This window comes from Monomorium pharaonis, chromosome 4 (genome assembly GCF_013373865.1).
Source record: "Monomorium pharaonis isolate MP-MQ-018 chromosome 4, ASM1337386v2, whole genome shotgun sequence".
Lineage (NCBI taxonomy): Eukaryota > Metazoa > Arthropoda > Insecta > Hymenoptera > Formicidae > Monomorium > Monomorium pharaonis.
Window position 1 is genome coordinate 19,567,358 of NC_050470.1, and position 23,279 is coordinate 19,590,636.

Here is a 23,279-nt window from a genome sequence, read left to right on the forward strand (position 1 = left end):
CACCTAGAGCGATATTAACAGATCAAGGTAGAAACTTTATTAGCGATTTAATGAAAAAGGTGGCCAAAATATTTAAAATTCGCAAATTTCGAACAACAGCCTTTCACCCTCAGTCAAATGGATCTTTAGAAAGATCACATCACGCTCTAGGAGAATACTTAAAACAGTTTGCCACCGATCGACAGCAATGGGATAAATGGATCGGTTTGGCAATGTTTAATTATAATACCTGCGTACATGAAGCAACTAAACACACCCCGTATGAATTAGTGTTCGGAAAAATAGCAAGAGTCCCGTCTAATGAACTTTTACTTCCTGAGGATAGTCTAGCAACGTATGACGATTACCTAATAAATCTTGTCACGCAACTCCACTCCATTCAAACCAAAGCTCGTGAAAACGTAGTAGAAGCAAAAAACAGGTCAAAGGGATACTATGACAAAAAAGTAAACCCTCGAATCTTTAAGCCTGGAGACCAAGTGTTTTTGTTAAAGGGACCTAAGCCTGGCAAATTCGGAGATCAATATACAGGACCTCACGAAGTTTTGGAAATAATGAATAAAAATAATATAAAAATTAAAATAAAAAAGAACAGCCGAATAGTACACCCGAACCGGTTACGAATCTCTCATATTAAACTCACGAAAAACTAATATCTCGAACTTTCAGATGCATTCCAGACTAAAGAGACTAGTTTCAATATTAATATTAATAACGTGCCTGCAACATGTACAAGGACTGATAGGATATGATTGCGGATCGGCCTCTACGAATTTAACCACTTTATCCTTATTACATATCGAAGAATGCGATATTCCACCCCCGCGAGTTGACACCACTAAGACCTACGTACAATTACTACAACTCAATGACTTTAATACCATTAGAGTAAGACAATGTAAGATAGAGATTGACCGCACTATCAAGAAATGCGGGATGTTCTCTCATACAATAGAGGTACAAAATGGAAAATATTCTTATATAGAAGAAATTTCGCACGAGACGTGTCAACACATGCACTCATTCGGGAGCTACGAACTCTCGGGAACTCGTATCAATGGATTAAAACCTAATCAAACTACTTCCCGTCCGGTGATGTTGGCGGGGCATATCGATGAATATCATGTATGCTACGGAGCACCGTACTCGGATCCTTACGGAACTTGGACGGACGTCATCGCGCAAGCCACTGTAAAAATTACGTTACAGGATTACTTTGCTAGCGTTCGGCTAAATACAAATCGCGTCCAACTCAGATCAGGGATAACTTGCGAATTTAACGCCGGACGCTGTTTCGACATAGAGGGGGGTAACACATTTTGGGACCCCGCCCCCATTAATTCCTGCAAATCTGACTATAGCGTTTTATACGAAGGTCATGCAGATAAAATAATTGACAGCATAAGCACCTCACCCCGCACAGCATACTCAATAAACACAAAAGAAACTGTTTTTGCTCTAACCAGTATAAGTGAATATAAAGTATGTGGAATATATACGCTGAAACGAACAGAACACCCGAAGTTAATGATTTTCGAAACCTCCCCTACGGCTGAAGTTTTCAAGAGTTATGGTCGCTTAATTAATTTGGATATATTCACTTATATGAACTCGAAGTTTGTTTATGTGGAAAAGCACGTCCGCACGCAAGTCAACGAACTATACAGAAATATTTTACTACAGCAATGTAATCTCGAACGACGAATGATGCAAAACGCATTGGCTATTGCCGCACGGTCACCAGATATTTTTGCTTTTCATTTTATGAAAGGGCCTGGATATATGGCTTTACAAGCAGGAGAAGTAGTTCACATAATAAAATGCGTGCCCGTCGAGGTAAGACTAGCACAAACATCTAATTGCTATGAGCAACTGCCGGTATTATGGACGAACCAATCATATTTTTTAACCCCACAAACACACATACTGCTTCGACAAGGTACGCAAATTAATTGTAACTCATTTGCACCACCAATGTACCATCTGGGGGAAGCTTGGTATAAACTTGTGCCAAGACCGGTAGAAACACTGTCGCCGACGATTATGAAACCATTGACCAAACCTACCTGGAAATATATAAGTCCTGGAGCACTTGCAACCAGTGGCATATACTCACAAAGCGACTTAGAAGAACTTAAAGATCACATAATGTTCCCCGCCGAGCGACCGGCAGTACTCAACACAGTAGCAAGGGGAGTGATGGGACAGTCAACGCATTTATACGGCGGATCTATTTCAAATCTTCTCGATGAAGCTTCTATCGAAAGGGTCGCGGCCTCAGCATGGAATAAAATCTGGGGAAAATTCTTAATATTTGGAAACATTAGCGCCGGAATGATGGGAATCTACCTATTTATAAGAGCATTTAAATTACTATTAGATACACTCGTACACGGGTACGCCTTACATACAGTATACGGATGGTCTGTATACCTGCTGGGAGCTGTATGGGACTCTTTAACCCATCTTTTATTACTCTTGGCCAAAAAGAAACAGAAGAAAAATGAACCCTCGGCTCCGATGCCTGAAGAAAGGGATAATGAACGACAAGACAGCGAGAAAAATACAGTGGAAGCAGGACATACTTACCCGCTCCTCCCTACAAGAGAGACAGCAACCTATACACTCGAATTGAAAGATTAAAATTAAATAAAAAGGGGCAAATATAAATTAAAATTAATATTAATAGTGTTAATAATAATAATAAGAAGAAAATTACAGAATAAACAAATAAATAAATACACAAATAAAATTTATAAATTATCAATGCTATAATGATTTAACTCTTAACTCAACAACTTATTCAGTCACACGCTGCGACGTGTAGATACCCTATCACTTTTCACATGCTACGACATGTAGATTTATTTTTCTTGCAAAGAGGGTTTTAGACCCTATACTCTTATTGTAGCAGTACGCAAAATGAGACAGTATCAAACATACATTAAGATACATAAATCTCCCTGCTTTTAGAAATGGAAACTGAAATCAAACCCATCGACACCAACTACCTTACACGAAGCTCCCTGAAAGTGCGGGTCCTCAAGGTGGATTCTCCCACACTTATTTGGGTGCAAATTGAGCACGCAAAAGAGGGCCTTGAGGAGTTAATCGACGATCTATCGGGCCGAATGACAAGGAAGGGTAGATTTCTACGTCTTTGGCCCCATCACGCCTTTGTAGGAACATTTGTCGCAGTGCAGGAAAGAAAGAGATGGCAGAGAGGCGTCATCACAAAGATAGAGGAGGGAGAGCTGGCAACTGTCGCACTCCGAGACTGGGGACGTGTCGTGCGTCGGCGTATATTCGATCTGTATACGCTAGAAGAACGGTTTAGGGAAAAGAGATGGCAAGCCATCCCTTGCACCCTGGCGCACGTACAACCTGCCGGGACCGGGACCAGATGGTCACGTAAGGCCCGGGAAATGTCTCGATTGATTATGGAGAAACGGGAAGGATGGATGCGAATCCTCCAACCCATTGAAGATCACGCTGCAGTTATCTCGCTTGAACTCAAGCGAGAAACTGATGACGAGGAGCGCAGCATCAAGCAGCTTCTCATTCAACTCGGCTGTGCTCAGCACGCCGATGAAATCATCACCCCAGGAGTACCGGGAATATTATAATAAAAAAAAAAAATGTGTGTATTAATTATAAGATTAGTAACTAAGTAATATAAGGAAAAATTATATAAAAAAAAAAAACAAAAAAAAAAAAAAAAAAACACAATGTGTGTATTAATTATAGGGTTAGTAATTAAGTAATATAAGGAAAAATTGTAATCAAAGGTAGTTATAAGGGGAAGAGAATGCGTACACGTTATATTTTTTCTCTAAATCTAAGCAATGAGTAATAATTCTGAGATTGGGAGGCTAAGGAAGGAGGTTAAGGTTACTCACAAAAATAAAAGGGAGAGAAAATATATATATATATTATTTTTTTTTTATTATTAAAACATATTCATGTAGTTCCATTAGTTAAAACGTGCAAGCACGAATTATTTAACCTAACCTAACTTCGCCCAAACTCAGGAATTTTTCCTCCAATTTTGTAGACAATAATAAGTAAAAATAACACAACAAAAATGTCCCAATAATTAAAGATAAGTTAAGTATCAACTATAATTAAAACAACAAATAAAAGGTTACCATCTTCTTAAAACACTAAACCATGTCATTAATATAATAATTATGTTTGCAAAGAAATTCTTCCGCATATTCTTAAGATAGATCGTTATTTTAAACTAATTATAGTTCTTTAAGTAATAGAGTAAGTGACGCTCAAAACTATACAATAAAACTATTTGTAAAATAATGCGTGAGGAAGACCTTTTATTTTTTTTCTTCTAGAATATGTTAACATCCATCAAATCGTAAATGTAACACTCTAGTTAATAAAGTTAAAATTTAAGAATACCATAAATAAGATTTAATTAGTTACACCTTTATCACATTTTAAATTAGGATAAAATTTATTCCAACAAATGTAATTTTCTCCCACCGTGCTAAGAGGCCTTTTCCTGCCTGCACTTCTGCTTGAGTAATAAATAAGTAAAAAAAAAAAAAAAAAAAAAAAAAAATATATATATATATATATATAAATATATATATATATTATAATTATCGATAACCTTTATGTTTATCGTATCAAGAATAAATAAATCACCTAGGTGTTTAACTACGGAGATGATCCCGACGAAACTACTTCGTCTTTTCAGCAATAATAATTGCAACTATTCATAATCAAATAAGCAGTTGTTGTTCCTGCTCTCTCCAGAAAAATCCATTGTCACTTTATTAACCCACCCCCTGATCTAAACAAAATAAGTAGGCCTTTTGGACATGGTCTTTCAACCAGCCCTAAAAAAGAAACACACCCCTTTTTCTTCTGCTCTTTCATTGAGACAAAATATGTCACATTCTAAGGAGCTATGAATTTACGCACAAGTTGCGTTTATTATGTGTTGATGTAGACCAAAGGCTTGAAAATGCAGCGAGAATCTTTCACAAAAAAAAGGGGAGAAAAAAAAAAGGAAACCTTCTCAGGGGGCCAGCCAACGAAAAAAAAAAAAAAAAGAAAGCACGAGAGGAAGTACTTCAAATTAAAAAGGGATATAGTCGACACCTACGTGATTTTAGCGGTAATTTACTTTTATTAATCGTATGAATGAAAACGGAAGAAGTCTCTAAGCACACTACACTACAAAAAAAAAAACTAAGGCACGTCGCAACCTTGGTCTACTAGAGTAGAGTTAAGCTCATGATTATATAAGCATAAATAATCTTTTCGTATAAGTCTAACGAGAAGTAAAAACCGTATACTATTGCATGATGTCTGCAAATGTTGAGTTCATGCGCCCCCAACATTTGTCTAAGGCGGGGGGTGTTACGTCCGGTGGACTTAACGTTTTTCTTCTCGTTGTCCTTGTAAAGATAATAATTAAGTAAGAGAAATCGTATTCTAACGGTCGCCGAGAGCAAGAGATGTTTGCAGAGGATCGCTCTATCGTCACGCACAAGTTCGTGAGATATAGCGACAATTTAAAATTTTATTGTTTGAGGAATAATAAATACATCAAACAAATGCATAGTTCCCCATCTGTAAGCTATTTTGAGAGCGACCGTTAGATATAATTTAATTCCGTCGGGAAGTCTGGGGCAATGCCGAGTCTAGAAAAAAAAAAGGAAGAATAAATAATAACTTTATTACCGAACGTTACTCTGACAATGCCCTGGATCGGTACCCGACGCTAAGCAAAGAAAAAGGGAAATATTGAAATTCAATAAAAATTAAAATCTTCAAACAAGGAACCGCCGGAAACTATAAAAATTTATTATTCACAGCAAAAACGCTGTCCGCGCTCAATCAATAAAAGTATATTCTCACTAAAATCCTACAGGAAGACCCTTTTTTTTTTGCTTGCTTGTTTGTTTAAGCGACCTAAAGATAAGAGGAGTAAAAATTATAAACATCCCTCTCCTACACTCAAAACCGAAACCAAATCGGGCGGAGACGAGAAGAGATGAGCCAATAGCTGATCGTCTCTACAAAATAATAATTTCGCGAGTTCCCAGTAGACAAGCTCCAAATTTGGTGGTTTTGAAAGGGCCCACCAATCCAAGAATGCCACCGCCTACACCTCAACCCTTCCCTTCGGGAAATTGAGTATAAAATCACGATCCCAAAGACCGCGAGCAGCTTTTTCCGCTTTTAACTTTCGATTGAGTGCGAGTCCGAGAATTTTCGTCGCGTAAAACTGTGAACTAAGATTTTTCGCGATTGGTTGAGTGTGAGTCGGAACGAAACTAAGTGCCGAACAAAAAGAACGTTCCGCAAGTGAAGTGAGTGCACTTGTGTACTCCAGTGAGGCCTATCACTCACCTGTTCCACAAGCCCTGACGGACTGACTTGTTCCGAGCAACAGACAACCACCCGAGTACCCTGACACCGGGATTTTGGATTACCTCAGAGGAAACATTTCAACAAGTAGTAAGTCTCTAGACACAAAATTTTTACTAGATCCCGATTTTTGCTATATAAAGTCAACCTTAAAATTGTAGTGGACAATAGTTTCTTCCACCGCAATCGGTCGAACTTAAAAAGAAAACGGAGACGGGCGATCAGGCGGGCTCGCGCTTATCCGGACCCTTCCACCCTCACTTCGCGTTCAGAGGGCTGTTCATCTTCGGCGGGAAACGAAGAGTTCGACCCGGCCCTTCGAGAGTCCGACCGACTGACCCGGTGCGCGGATTCAGAGACGGTCATTCGAGAGTCCGACCGAGCGTTCCGGTGCGCGGATTCAGAGCCTGTTGCTCGAGAGTCCGGCCGGGCGTTCCGGTGCGCGGATTCAGAGGCCGTCGCTCGAGAGTCCGACCGACAGTTCCGGTGCGCGGATTCAGAGGCGGCCGTAGTCCAAACATCTGAAAATAGCGACCACAATATTCATAATTACCCCGCGGTCTCGGATTATAACAATAAGCAATTTTCTTCACCTCCTCCTCCCTCACCTCACTATTCCCCTATCAGTTCTCCAGAACCAGAGGAGGTTCCTCCGCCACCCTCACCCACACCATCCCTTGAGTTTATAGCCGAATTCCCCCTCCTACCTCCCCGTCCCAGGTATTACTATTACGACGGCACCCAAACTTCCTTGTTAGAAATTTTAGAACAGTTCCCTCTCAAATTAGATCCTTTTCTCCACCTTTTCCGAGACCTTACAATCAATCCGGAAGCAATTGATCCGGAAGTCCTCTTAGATATACTACCCGCCCTCGCTCCTAACGATCCTATCTTAGTATTCACACCTTACTTTTTCGATCCTGTTGGTATCCCCGCCGATTTTTTTTATAATTTCTTTCCCCCTTCATACGCTACAATAGAAGAATTACAATGACATATTAATCTCCTCCCGATTTAGGAAAGAAAAGATAATCGTATTAGCTTTTAGCCGACTTTAAAAATGATTTGTAATTATAATATCTAAATTATTATATTTAATTTCCAATTATGTTAGCGAGATTTTTGAATTATTATTATTATTATATTTAATTTTCAATTATGTTAGCCGATCTTTCAAATTATTTTAACTGATTTATACAAAATTATTATTATGTATGTTGCCCTATCCACTCAACTTATTAATCTGTCACCTTTTTTATTTTAATATTAAGTTTCTTATTTCTAATTATGTCAATCAGCATTAAAATTATTTCCGTATTCATACAAATCCACCCAATATTGTACCGGCAGAATTAATAGTATTTGTTTTATAAACATAAGTTCAGCGCTAATTTGAATGTACCAAAACGTCAAATAAATTCTTTATATGTAGTTTAAATAATTTTTGTTAAGTATTTAATTTCAAAAAACCACCCCCGGATCTCTAATCCCCGATCAAAGATTGCACCAGGTCCAATCCCGAGTTAAAGTGATTCAATTCACTGACTCAAAACTTGGACCACGAGCGCATGACACAGAAACAGGGTTATAACGGGCTTGAAAGAGCACGCTGACCCATATTCTGCGTTGTAAAAAGTGCGTTCGACCCTAGGCACCTACCCTCTCTTATTGTGTGCCTACGGAAATTCTATAAGTTGTTGCGTTCTTCCTTGCCTTACCTTCGTACCCGAAACAGACTAAATTTCTTAAGGCTGGACGTAACATCATCATGTGAAACGGAACACCCGACGAATGAGTCCCAGATGCGCATAGTAATAAACGGACACAGCAGACTGAGAGAAACGGACACAGTGCGAAACGAACACAGTGTGAAACGGACACAGTGCGAAATGGACACAATGCGAAATGGACACAGTTGCAAACCCATGTGGTGCAGAGAATGCTTTGCGCGCGCGCGCATACACACACACACACACACACACACACACACACGCGCGCGCGCGCGCGAGAGGGTGCAATGGGGGCCTCCGGCCTCCCTTCCCGCATCCACCACAAACCCGTGTGGTAAGTCCGTTTGTTACTGTGTCCGTTTCACTCAGCCTGCTGTGTCCGTTTATTACTGTGCGCATCTGGAACGCTTCCCGCCCAATGAAGGACCAATTAAAGGAGAAAAGAGAGGCACAGAATAGTTCAGAGTTGAAGTTAGAGTAATGACGGTTAGTGAAAGTGCGAGGAGATACGCGATGAACAAAGAGCTCGAAGTGACCTCAATCAAGTCGTGCATCGAGAGGAAGGAGAGAGAAAACTGGCGATGAGACAGGAATAGGAATTGATCACTGAGGAAACAATGATCAATGCAGATATGAGAAAAGGACGATGGGTATCCATGATGGTACCTATGATGGGTATTGCCATAGGAAACAATGAACAGACGGTTGCTAAAGTAGAATTCGAGTAGATGTTCAAAGTCATAAGTGGAACGACTAAGGTCAGAATTGAAGTCTCCAATAATAATAGCTGCGGTAAAGGAGAGATGTAGCCTTTTCTAATCGGCCTGAAACAATAAAAAGTGCCCCAGTTTTGGAGGGCGATAAATAATCGCAAGCAGGAAAAGTCGACCTTTCAGTAGAGAGATCCGCAAAAATATATACTCAGGCTAAGTAGAATAATGCACGGGCGAGGAAGCGAGAATGGCAACCCCTATGTCGTCGCGAACGAACAATCCAACGCACCCTCCCCCCTCCACCACCCTGTCGAGTTTTACAAGTCGAAAAGCCCGGTAAGTGAACAAACCTATTGATAGATAATGCGATAGACCAAGCAATAGATTCCACAAAAACCAACAAATATCCAGCTCGAAAAATTGCAAAAAAATGCCTCAAAAAAAGTCAGAGTGGTACTCACGACGAAGGGAGGATGTCAAGAAAGAATGTCCTTGACTTGCTATCTAGAAGAAAAAAAGAGAGAGGGGGAGAGAGAGAGGGAGAGGGGTGAGAGAGAGAGAGAGGGGAGGGGGGAGAGAGAGGGAGAGGGGGGGAGAGATGCTCGAAGTTCGATTCGAGTCGAAGGGATTCGATTAGAGTCCTTGGTTGTTAAAGAAGAGGAAGGAGAGACTCAATTACAGTCTTCGTTTGTTGAAAATAGGAGGAAATTATTTATAAATAGGAGCGCGTCTTTTAAAGAATTAAGAACGGAAAGGAATAAATAAAAAAAAAAAGATTTCTGTAATCGTAAGACTTACTCATTACTGATTTACAAATCTGTCTAAATTGAGTAGATTTCTTGACCGGATAAGACGGCACTAAACTTTATTCACGCACTAATTCTGCCTAATTATACTGAGGAATGGAAACTCAGATTGATGCCGAGGTTGAGACTATTTCTGTCATTTTTTAATTTCTACTTCCATGTAGCTATTGCTACATTTTCTTACTATTGGCTCTACTGTTTTCCTACACTTCAACTATACTAATGCTATTATAGTACACTAAGGCTGGTATACTAATATAATGTTATATTACACTGCTGCCATACTAATGTTACTAATATTAATGATATTATTATCCTACTATAAACTTCTATATACTACTGCTGGTCTTAAGAATTTAATATTTATCTATCTAGGAAGGATTAAGATGTAAGTGGTTCAAAGATTTTTATTAATAGGACTCTTTACAATTACAACAGGATTATGCAATGTGTGAATCCTAGGTTTTCCTATTAGAGGAATTATTCTTTTTTGATCAATCATACGTTGAGTAATTTCTCGGAAGTCTCCCTGTCTCCTTCGACATTCCTTTAATTTCATCAAAAGAATCCAACCTATCGCGTTGGTCTACCTTCCTTTTAAGCTTAAAAAGATAACAAATTCTTTATCGTCCTAGACGTGCTACGGTATAGTTTGCAGATGAAGGAAACGGTCATTTATTTTTTACTAATGTTTGGATTCTTTATTACTCATTTTTTAAGAGAAAACGTAAAACCTTGCTACAAACATAAGTTCGTCTTTGTATTTTTACGGTCAGAATTTGTTTGTTGACTCGATATTCAAAAGGAGTCGAAATTATCAACTTGATCGTTTCGTTCATCCATGTTTATCGTCACAATTCTAACAGATTAATCCTAGGCGCATGAAAAAATTATCGGAGATTTCCTTGAAACGGAATTTCTTTTGTAATCTTATTTAATCTTTGACGAAGGGAAATCGTGGAATCCGCTGGACGTAACAATATTTTGTATCTGGTTTTATTAAATTTCGTCAAATTCCTCGGTTCATCGGTTTTTAGATTAAAAAAAAAAATTTTGTATTCTGCAGAACACTATAACAATAATCTACATAAATTTTAGACACCGGTTGATGGACAAAAATCGTCACTTTTTACTGGCTCTCTCTTTTAATTAGTTACCACTTTTCAAAAGGCAATGACAAATCATCAAAAGTATTTTTTGTTAAGATAATCATCATGGAACATGAAAGCACTTAAGTGGAAACTACGATTTTTAATTATAAAAGATCAACTTGAGAGACAGATGATACATATAAGTTTATATTATCTAATATCCAACTTGCTAGTCCTTAAATCTTTTATTAAATTAATTATTATTAATTAAAATTTAACAAAGATGAATTGTTAACTACTAAATAAAATGCTATTAATTTATATTTCAACAACTATAAATATCTCCATGTATTTTTTGCTAATTTTTGAATATTTTTTATAATTGTAGCTTAAATCACAGGACCACAAGACTTTTTCTATTTAGAAGAATCAAAGGAGGTCCTTTATATAAATCTTGGGATGCTGAACTCAAATCTGTTACCCGTTTTGCTCTAACACTTCAGGTTTTTTTTGTAAATCACAAAAATATGTGATTCATATATGACACATTAACCCATTAATGCTTAAGGCTAAACCAACGGCAAAAGTAACTATTGAAACGTTTATTTTAGGTCAAAAAAACATTTTAGGCGTGAAAATTTTTTTAATTTGTTTATAACAAAATTTGTTTAAACAAATTACAAAAATCGATTTTTTTAGAAAAACTAATAGCGCCATTTAATTGTATGGCAAAAATTACATGGAAATCATATATTACGTTGCCAAAAATGTTTTTTATTCTTCTGAACAATTTATCTCTGTATCTGTTACTGCCCATGGCTAGACCAATCGGAAAAGAAACTATTGATTTCCATGAAATTTTTCTACAATTGAATTGCGTTATTAGTTTTTTTCAAAAAATCAATTTCCATAAGGTATTTAAACAAATTTTATTACAAATAAATAAAAAAAATTTTTTCACGCCTAAAATGTTCTTTTGACCTAAAGTAAAGCTTCCAATAGTTACTTTTCCGATCCTCCCGTTGGTCAAGTCATAGGCATTAATGGGGTAATGTATAAATCACATTTTTTCGTAATTTACAAAAAAACCTGACGGAGCAAAACGGGCAACAGATTCCAGTTCAACACTTCGAAATCTATATAGAGCACCTTTGGTTTTTGTAAATAAAAAAAAAATTGTGGTCCTGTGTTATGAATTGGTCTGCTAATTAAATTTTATTAATTGAATTTCTTGCATTCCGAATTTATATTATTATGTATCAATGTATATAAAAATTACATATACTAACTTTCGAGTAACATTTCACGCAGACGGTCCTCTTGCATAAACGACAACGTTGTCCCCAAGGGCCCAGTAGACCAAAACGTGTTTTCAAACATAGAAAACAAACGCGCCTTTTCTCCACATCCTCTTTTACGCGCCCTTCTACAGGAAGGGACTCTAATTCAGCTTTCGTAAGCACACTACGAATATGTACAATCTCGTCCAACGTTAACGATAGCCTCTCATCCAATAGCATATCTCCTAACGTCGTTTTCTACGAAATATGATTACATTTAAATACATTTATACATGTTATATAATACACACACAATATTTTTATACTATTAAAAAAAAGAAAACACTTTTCTTTTATTTTGAGTGATTGTTTATTACTGTGTGATTTTTTGACCAAGTTATTGAGATTTTAAGAAAAAAATGGTTATTTTGACTTTCATCGCTTGTTACTCGTAAACAGATCAACGCTCGGCAAAAAAGCATTGAAAAACTGAAAGTTTGCACTTTCGAATGCTAATATTAATTTTTTCATAGAATAATTGCACATAAACGCCAAGTACATAAACGCATGTTTTCAAAAATGAATTTGAGATCAATACAATTAGCCAAGTACATTTTTGCGTTTACGTACTTGGTGTGTCTTTTTTACCTTTTTAAGGTTTTTTTATGGGATTTTACTTCTTTTTGTAAAAATTAAAGAATTATTTCTTTTTTTAATTACATTAAGTTTCATTATACGTACTTTTGAATGAGTTAATTTTATATGTAAGTATGTATCCCTTTCTAAAATAGCCGTGCATCATTCTTATGAAATTTTTGGAAAGTTACAACTTTTTAACGAAGTACAAGCGAAGGTCAAAACATGTTCAAGGTCACTCAAAGTCATGACTTTGATATATCAAGATCAAAGCAATTGGAGATAGCGCTCCTTTACACTAAATAATTACCCAATATTTTTGCAAAAATCAAGATATTAATTTTTCTTTTTAACTATGTCAGTTAAGGGCATTCTAAAAATCACTTTAAAATTACAAAATCATAAAAAAATATTTACAATGCTCCCTAAATAAACCTAAAATTTTATAATCTTTTTTTAAATTTAGAATTGATGTTATAATATTTTTATTTTCTATAAGCTAATAAATTAATTTATTCCCTGATTTTCCAGTTTTTCTAAATCGCTAACTCTGGTAATTTATTTAAAAAAAAAGAACTATATATACGTGGCTATATATACTTTTACCTTATCAATATCGTTTTCCCACTCATCGTCCTGGGTCTTATCGTTTTTACTATCGTGTGCAATTGTATTTGCCCGTCGCGGTTGTCTTGGCGTTCGTGGATGCGGACTACAATTTGGACTAGGATTCAGGCTAATGTTGGGACTTGGACCTTGGCTCAATATCGAGTCTGCGAGACCAGCATGCTGTCGACTTTGCGGCCTTGATTGTGGCAGCGACGTCGTTCCCGTGAGCGACGTTAGCGGTATAATGCATTTTGTGGCGTGTCGCTTCGCAGACGCTCTCCGGGAAGGACATTGCGTCGCTAGGTCATAAGCTACAATCAAATAAAGATTTTTTTTTTTAAATAGATCAAAATCAAAGTATAAAGCATTGTATTAAAACAAACACAGATATTAAAAAGAAAACTAATTTAAAAATATAGAAAGAATATATATTCGACAATTAAATGTATTCGACATTCAATAAATAAATAAAGAGGAAGAATAAATAAAGAGGGAAAAAAAATAATAAGATAAAAATTCAAACATTATTTATAACAATTACATTCTAATTGAGCGTCACAGAACCGGTGGTACTCGTTCCTGGTTAAACGAAGTCCACCAGTTTTTCGCCAAGGATTTGCAGATTCCTCGTCTTCTTCCTCAAACCTTGCCGCCGCAAAATTCTCTTCGTTATAATCATCAACATCATCATCGTCATCATCTTCAGCATCCAACTATTTGTAAAATAATATAAATACATATTAATAGTAAAATATAACAAAGTTTAAAAAAATTTAACGAAATATAAACTAAGAATTGTTTTCTATTACTAAACATTTCGTTTTTAATTTTTCACATTAAAATAAAATAATTTCTGAAAATACAACTACTTTTCTTCTAAAAACAATTAAATTTTACAAATATTTAACATAATTATCAATATTTCTTAAAAATTATATTATATAAAAAAATATTTCAGATAAAAGTTGTAATAAGTAGTATTTTAAGTAAAAATATCGATAATTAATTTCTCCTTTTAGAACTAATAACCAACTAAATACTTTCTTGTTTCGATAACATTATATGATTGAAGCAAAAAAATTAGTTATCGTTATTAATTACTAATTCTAAAAATCATCTCGTTATTGTTATTGTTATTTGAAAGTAATAATGACCTTTTTTCTTGTTAAAATGAAATTTTTAACATAAGTAAATTAATTTTATATAATTAAGTAATTTTTTGTTTTGGTCTTAAAAATTTAAATTAATAAATAATAATACATAAAATAAAATAATTGAAATTGTACTAATAAATAATATCGTTTTTATTAATAAAACATTAAAATTAAAAAAAAAACATGAGAAAAATTAATTGTATGTTTAATTAAATCTTATTAATGCTAAAATAAGATCAAATAAAATATACCATTTTTCTCATCTTTTTTTGTTAAAATGTTAATGTTTTATTAATGAAAGCAATATTATTTATTAATTAAAACTTTCAAAACCAAAAAGATTTTAAAATGCTCAAAATGCAGATAAAAAATTTTGGTTTTTATTAAATTTATAAATAAAACAAAAATTTTTACTCATTAAACGCACGCACGCACACACAGGTGCAAGGGGGTCTCGGTCACCCCTCCCGCAACCGCCCTGTCAGTAAGAGTGCCTTGGACAGAAATGCGCAAAAGTACGATGTGATGTTTGTTGAGAAATAACTACGTCAGTTAAATCGTAATTTACAATCAACAAAGTACGCACCGTACTTTTACGCACTTCTGCCCAGAGCATCCCTACCGACGGGATAAGTGCGGGAGAAAGGTCGGAGACCCCTCTTGCATCGTGCGTGTGTGGGTGTGGGGGGGGGGGCACAGCGTGTGTCATATCGTATTTATTAAACTTTTTTTGTTAATAAGTTTCTGTTAATAAGTGTGTATCTCAAAAACTGAGGCCAAGCGGCGGTAACACGTATAGAGAAAAGTTGTTCAGAATAATAATTTTGACAACATATTTAAGGTCATCAAAATCAGTAAGAAATCGCTAATGTAAATTACCACTAATTTTACAATTACTAAAAAAGTACCGTTGTTACGAATCTATTACTGAAAAAAGTAATTGTAACGATAACAACGTTACAACCCATACAGCGCTGAAAATTTCTTATTTTTCTTGAATATTTTTATATATTTTCAACGTTTACCTATTAAAATCTAAAATATATTAGAAGTTGTGACGTATCAGTTTCGCTGCGGCGTCGCAGCATCCCTCCGCCGTCACAAGGCCCGAGCTCGCGCTAGCGAGAACGGCCGAGAGGTGCAGAGAGCGTATCGCGATCCTCGGTGGGCCACATTGGCGATATCATTTGCGAATTCTAATTATATTTCTTTTTATTTGTATTTTGCGTATCGGGCGCTTCACTCGGCGACAACACTGAGGAACATCGCACACGACTAAGAATTCAGCTTGGCGGAGCAGCGGAAAATAGAGGACAGGGCCGAGGCATAAGACAATTACCGCGAAGGCATGGGGGAGCCGCGGGGCAAGCGGCACGGCCAAAAATGAGGCGTCGCAGCGGAAAGGCCGACGAGGCCAGCAGCAACGAAGGACCCTTCAGTTATAACCAGCTTCTCGTATCGGCCCCGGGGAGATTAGACCAATCGGAAGGTCGCCTGCAAGGGAGGAGGATCAAGGGCCCCGCAATCGAAGGACGCCTTGCGAAATTGGGTCGCGTACGTCATTGAGAGCGAGCTGTCGCGAAGCGCGGAACGCGTGACCCTTATTGGCTGATGCCCCGCACAGCCGAGTAGCGCACCCTCTGCGTAGAGAACACATCGACTTGCAATCGAACACCTCGCGTTTTGATCGCGCTCTCCTGCACCAGCTGTTCGAGATAGCCTATCGGCAGCCCGGCCGTCCTCGAGTTCCTGGCATAACGAGCGAAGGACGAACGTTTCGAGGTGGAGCGAGGGTCTTGGAGAGGACTTAGAGGGACAAGAAAGCCGGTGAGGTTGCCCGTAACGCGTGTATAATCTTGTAAAGCCACTCGCGAGTTGGCGGATCACGCTAGCGTTCTGGGAACAAGCTCTTTAGTGTAGTACATTGCGGGAGGGCGTACTTTTTAGTATTAGAACGAGCGATCGACTCCCATGCGCAACGGGCCGTCAAGGACTCGTGGAGGTTAAGATTCTCGTATCTTAGAGTTACGTGTGTGAAGCGCGCTCGCCGAAGATCGTGGCTCTGGATCGTAGCGAGAGGAGCCTTCTTTCGCGGGAGAAGGCCGGTAGCGCAACCGCCAAACCGTTGCACGCGCGAGGTGCGTGTTAGCCGGATCGCGTGCCCAGGTAGCAAGGTGTCGTCTAATTGACGGCATTTTTTGGTCATTTTATGACGAACCAGACGTCATAATGTCGAAATAAAATGACGTCTAAATGTCATATAAATATAACTGACGTACATTTGTCTCATCTTAACGACGTCATATATTGACGTCAAAAATACGTCATTATTTTCATATTATTGACGTCATTTTCAAGAAGCTAGTATCGTACATTTGACAGTATTTTATTGTTATTTTTATGACAAAACATAGGTTTTTAGATTACATTTAATAAAGACGACATTTTAACGTCACTTTTATGACTATCCCAGTTAGTAAAAGCCGTTATTTTGACGTTTTAAAAAATATTTCGGGTACATGTCCTATATATGCAGTACTTGCATTATGAAAATATCGAAATAACAATTATAATGTAAAAAAAAAAATTGACTTGTTTCTCAACAAGCATCGTGACTCACCACACCATAGTCACATTTGGAATTGCCTAACTTCCGCGGTCACCCATCCAACTCTGAACCGCCGTCGACGTTGCTTGACTTCGAAGATCGTACGCTACCTAGCACTTTGTGATGATCCGTGAACACTTGATGCTCATGAATACATATTTGTTATAGATCAGTTCAATAGATGTGAGAAACATGAAACTTGTAGTTAACTAATATTTTTAATAAATATAAATTTACAGTTTTTTTCATGATTTTTACATATGCGAAATAACATGTGGAATAACTTATAAAAATATGTTTTTGCTCTGTTGATAAAGCTAAATTATACCTCACACAGAACGCAATATTTATAAAATATTTATAATATTTATTTAAATATTTTATAAATATTTATCTAAATATTTTATAAATATTTTTGTGGTCTCAGATTTGACAAATCATAAAAATTAATCATAAATATTATAAAAATATTTATGAAATATTTATAAATATTTACAAAATATTACTTATACAAATCTTTATCTTTTATTTACCATAAATATTATATAAAATATGTAGTCTATATTTTAATATGTTGAATAAAGATTTTTTTCTTCGTATATATAAAATATGTATATAATATTTTGAAAAAATAAATATTAATAAATATTAATAATATTTATCATAAATATTATGTGCTGTCTGGGATGATTCTAAAATATTAATAGTATTAATTATATAAAATATTATATTAATTTTAATAATGTTGTTTATTAACCAATCATTAATGATTAATAATTATAAGTAGCAAAGTATCGTCCACCTCAATAATTCGTTATTTGAGGTCAAATCGTCAATTATTGCAAAGAATTATAGTTAACGTCAGTAATTAGTCACTAATAAAACCTTATTAATACGTCGTAAAATGATCAATTAACTGACGTTATTAATTAGTCAAGAATATGACGTCAGAAATACGTTGTAGGATGGATAAATGACTGACGTAATTAATAGGTCAAAAAATGACGTTACTATTACGTCTTAATTTGGTAACATAACGTCCGCAACCTTAAATGACGAATTATTGACGTCGTATTAACGTCACCTTGCTACCTGGGTGGTGTGCGCCGAGAATTCGCGTCGCGGTGCCTGCGATTGTGCGTGGGGCTCCTGCAAAATTTAGCGTCATTATAATCCTTGTTGATTGCGTTTCGTGGATGTCGCATCGTCCTTCTATAGTAATTTCGCGTTCCGTATATAGCGATCGTAGCATTCGCGTTTCCACGTTGCGTATCGTTTCGCGACTTATCGTCGTCGGCAGGATCCGCGTCTTTGTCTAACTGACTGTTATTTTCGCGCCTTTTCCTATTGTAAGTATTTCGTTTGCGCTTTCTAGCTAATTCGATTATTTTCGCGTTAATTTCTGTTTTCAAGCATTTCAATTATTCTCTCGCGAGTTCCGTCATTCACGAACTAAGCAAAACTTCTGTTATATTTTAATTTCCTTTCATTATCACTTATTTTTTGTTAATTTCCTTCTTCAGAATAAACATGCTGTTAATTTGTTTTACAAAGAGCGTATGTAATTTCTTGTATCGTTTTGTATGTCGTCTCGTGTAATTGAGCGTTCGCCTGTGGCATACCGTCCCGCCGCTCTACCGAAATTGGAGCGGCCGGCTAACTACCCTAACAGCACATGATATCCTACGTATCATCCCATTTTTATACTCAATGTACTGTGATCATCGTAGAATGTTGAGATCATCGTTATAATATCTTTTACACTTTTAGTATTATTCGATTTTCTTTCGCGCGCGTATAATCTCACGTTGTACTCAATGTACGGAAACGATACGTACGGCCTTTTACCGCGCACATACATTCTCAGGTTGTAGTTAACGTACAGAAACGATATGTACGCCTTTCTATCACGCACGTACATACTCAGATTTTACTCAAGATACGAAAACGGTACATATACTAACGATATTTGCATACGTCGAATCATTCCGTCTTTTTTCTACGGCCCCGCATATCGATATATATTAATTATATTGAAGCGTGATTGATATAAAGATAATTTTTCTTCTTTAACTTTTATTTCATAAAAAATAAAGTTAACAAAACAATTGTTACATAATATAAATTACGCGATATTTTTTAATATTTCGTACAACTTCGTAAAATTATTCTGATTAAGAGATTATTCTTGGTCGCAAAGCCGCATTCAGCAAAAGTATTATTCATGCTAAAAGATGTAAAACTATAATAATTAAAATGTTTTGTGTTAAATATCTTATTTGGTATATATACAATTTCCAAGTAGTGTCGCGAACGTGAAGTGATACGGTTAGCATATTCGTTTGAACTTATATATTTTTGAAGGTTACTGATACAATCAACCATTTTTGTTGTATTTGTTATTATTTTTGTGAGAATCCGGAACGTCTTGCGAATCTTATTATTATATTGGTAATTATGTCTTATAACATTAACAATACATAAAATTGCTTTCACAGGTGCTTGCTTGCTTTTGCAGTTCAATTTCTTTATATTATTTGGATTGGCCTGAAAGAGCCTGTGGGAGGGCACCCGAAAGATATTATATCCATATTCGTTTTTTAATGTGAAATCAACTGTAATCATCTGTCTTATAACATTAACAATACATAAAATTACTTTCAAAGGTGCTTGCTTTTACGGTTCAATTTTTTTATATTATTTGGATTGGCCGCTGGCTATTTGACATTCTATTGCTGGTTTTACGCTGTAGAAATTTACGTGACAGGTATGCTTTATTCAACACAACTTAAAATTAATTTAGTTAAAAGAAATATTAACTTGCATCCAACCCTGATATTGTTATAAATATATCCTATATACAATTATACAATCTTTATACAAACTTAATTAACATGCAAAATATTAAATTTTTAATTTTTAACTACTCAAAGTTAATTATAAACATTTTGTTATTTTTTATTTATTTTATGAAGTAATGCTTTTTTGAAATTAACTGTTAATTTATTTTAACTTTAATTTAACTTTTCACTAATTGTTAGTTTTTTCTCAAAATTATGAGAGTAGTGGACAACACAGTATTTCAAAGAATTTTGTGTAAATTTCTCTGATTTATTATCTACCGCAATAAAATATAAAATAATTCCGTTAAATTTTCTTAAAATTATAGTAAAATTTGAAATATCGTGTTGTTCCATTACCATGATTTTCAAAGTAAATTTTAAAAAATATTTTTGTGTAACTTTAAAAATTCTACTCTTATTATTACGCATTATTTTGTTATAGCTACAAAAGTATTGTTCATATTGATTGTCTTCTGGCTTTTTTGACGCTTTTTATTGTTCATATCGATTGTCTTCTGGCTTTTTAACTATCATTCTGGAAACCAATTCTTGAAAAGAGGATCTGTCTTGTGAAAGATCATTTCATTAATTCTGCCGCATTTGCTTAGTTGTACTTCATGTATTATATTCACATTGTAATAAAAACAAATTTATAATGTAAAATTGTCAAATTAATGGACGTGTTCAAAACTAACAGAGCGGTTAGCCTGCTCGCTGAGTGGTTGAAGATGTGATTGATTGAATCTATATGAAAAAATCAATCATATTTAATCGCTCGGCGAGCAGGCTAGCTGCTCTGTCATCTTGAACGCGCAATAACCCAATCTAATCCTAATCTATATATAAGCGCGCGCGCCCCACTGCGTAAATATGTGCGTGTATAAGTGATCGACTTAAGCCTTCCCGTTTTCATCCTTGAATCAATTTATAGACATTCGCGGGATCTTGGTGTTACTTTCGCGTTTGGATTTGACGCGACAAAAGTGCGTGTCTGGCGCCCAACATTCGTGATAAACCCCGTAGATCGCTCAGCGACAACTTAGGCGGTATTTGAGGAGACGTCCATCCTCCCTCCTTCTTTCGTACCGTTTTTGATCCGCGTCGCGATTCCGCACGACGAAACGCAAGGAAAACGCGTGACAAAGCATAGTAGAAAATTAGGAAATTATTATTACATTTATAAAAATAAAAACTTACACAATATTCTATCATCTAAATAGCATTATTTTTATTAAGTAACATTATTTTAGTTATTGTCAAAAGGAATAATATTAATGAATACATATATATAAATTTCCTAGCGTTAATATTTATAGCCAATTAATTGCACTTTGAGATTTATAATAGAACAGTAAATTGAACAATTTTTCAAACAAAAAAATAAAATTATCATGTATAATAATTTTATTTTTTTATTTGAAAAATTGTTTAATTTACTGTTCTATTATAAATCTCAAAAAGATTATAATCCTTGGTATAAATATTGCAATCCAAGCATTTAAATCTCACAAAACTATTTTAAAATGTTACAAATGTCTTCTTACATGAAGTTGCACTTATATTGGAACACCTGATACATATTTTTTAATATGAATATTTTCAGAATTTTTTATTATATTTTTGCAATATTACTGAAATATTTCGGCGTAATATTGATACTGCATGTTTCTGAAACGTCTCTGCAATATTACATTGCAACTCGTAATATTGTAACGTTGCAGCAATGTTGCTGAAAGCTTCTGTACTGTATGGGAAGTAACGTGTTATTTCGCGTTATTACAAAACAATATTATTTTGATTTTGGATATAGGTAGATATTATATCGTGTTAACATGATTATAGAGCTGTCAGAAATAAAGATCCGTATTTTTGTTGCGTATTTTTATAACACAGACACATAAAAAAGTTGTATGTCCGGCAGACTAGATTATAATATTTTTATGTTTTTAGGGTCGCTGAATCCGAATCCCAAGCCCGTTTTGGTCCATCAGGTGGTCAGGGTTCTTTCATAACCTCAAAAAATGACAATTACCCACATAAAAATTGGCATCCAGTGGATGTCCAATGGACGTCCATTAAATCTCCATAGAGCCATGGGACGTCTATGTCCATGGTGGAAGTCAGATGGAAGTCCATTAAAGGTCTAGTAAACTTCCTTAGCTCCATTGGAGGTTTACCTCCATGGTGGAAGTTAGATAGACGTCCATTAGGGCTCCAGTAAACTCCATGGCTCCATTGGATGTTTTCTTCCATGGTGGAAGTTAGATGGACGTCTGTTAGAGATCCACTAAACTTTCATAGCTCTATGGAACATTTACTTCCATAATGGAAGTTCGATAGACGTCCATTAGGTATCCATTAAACTTCCATAGCTGTATGGAACATTTACTTTCATGGTAGAAGTTACCCAGACAACACGCTTGTCAGAATGAAAACTTTAAGAGAATTTTTTTAAGAAAACATTTAGATATCTTGGAAATGATGTCCAAATGGTAACATTTATCAGAGACGTCTACTAAGGAGTGAGGCCCGATTGCGCACATAAGCAATTGGACACAGTAGTATTTCCCGATTGGACACGGACCCGATTAAACACGGACCCAAATGGACACAGACCCGATTGGACATAGAAATCAGACAACACTATAACATCCTGAATGAGAGATCCATTTAATATTAAAAAAAATTATCGTAAAAATGTTTTCAAAAATAATAGTTTGTCTACGATTACTGCGCACAAAAAAATTAACAAAATCTAAATTCATCATGTACTGAACAAAAACAGGATAATAAATGTACTATTCAATTTTTCTTAGAATATATGATCTATATAATTAAAACCATCTAATTAAACATTTGAACGCTTCAAAGTACTAATGCTAAATAGCAATTTCCATCAAATTATTAAGGTTATGGAAAAAGATAAATTTAACAATGAAATTAATATGTAAATAAATTAATGCTATTTATTTTTAATATGTTTTGCAAAATTTAATTGCTTTTATAAAAAATAATATAATTGCGTCAGTTTATAACATATAGGTATATGTAGACAATAACAAGTACCCATATCGATGAGTCAAATTGGCATAACAGATAGAGTACAAGGTTTGTAATCCTAAGATCCCGGGTTCAAAACCTACCAGAGGCAAGTAAGAATAAAATAAAATAATATAATTTTAATTTAATTAATTAATAAAAATTTGTCCTAAATTTAGTATGTACTGTTAATAAAAATAATTCAAAAAAAATAAAATTTTTATTTTAAATTTTTATTTTGTCAATCATCTATCATCACATAGGCTCCATGAAGCCTCTACTAATGATCCACGAAACGTTCGTCACTCATCCATCGAGGAACCGTGAAGCCTCTATTAATGATCCACACAACGTCCAATAGACCTCTTTGA

At 35.4% G+C, this 23,279-nt stretch overlaps 2 protein-coding genes across 8 annotated transcripts in view; one reads left to right on the forward strand and one right to left on the reverse strand.

Moving 5' to 3' along the window:
* The window catches only part of LOC105836759 (protein spire homolog 1), a 325,078-nt gene that overhangs the window by 72,896 nt on the left and 228,903 nt on the right, over positions 1–23,279 (reverse strand). For all 7 annotated transcript variants that reach the window (XM_036285176.1, XM_036285175.1, XM_036285174.1 and 4 more), the window contains 3 exons: positions 13,806–13,977; positions 13,262–13,575; positions 12,029–12,277 (listed from right to left, as the gene is read on the reverse strand). In XM_036285176.1, the coding sequence (XP_036141069.1) occupies positions 12,029–12,277; positions 13,262–13,575; positions 13,806–13,977 (735 nt within the window). The remainder of the gene's footprint in view (positions 1–12,028; positions 12,278–13,261; positions 13,576–13,805; positions 13,978–23,279) is intronic.
* Positions 653–3,639, forward strand: LOC118645005. Its single transcript, XM_036285181.1, has one exon. It carries the CDS (start codon positions 670–672, stop codon positions 2,641–2,643), a length of 1,974 nt encoding a protein of 657 aa, XP_036141074.1. The 5' UTR covers positions 653–669; the 3' UTR covers positions 2,644–3,639.

Coding starts and splice junctions, on each gene's coding strand:
- LOC118645005 (XM_036285181.1), top strand. CDS start 670: ATGCATTCCAGACTAAAGAGACTAGTTTCAATATTAATATTAATAACG.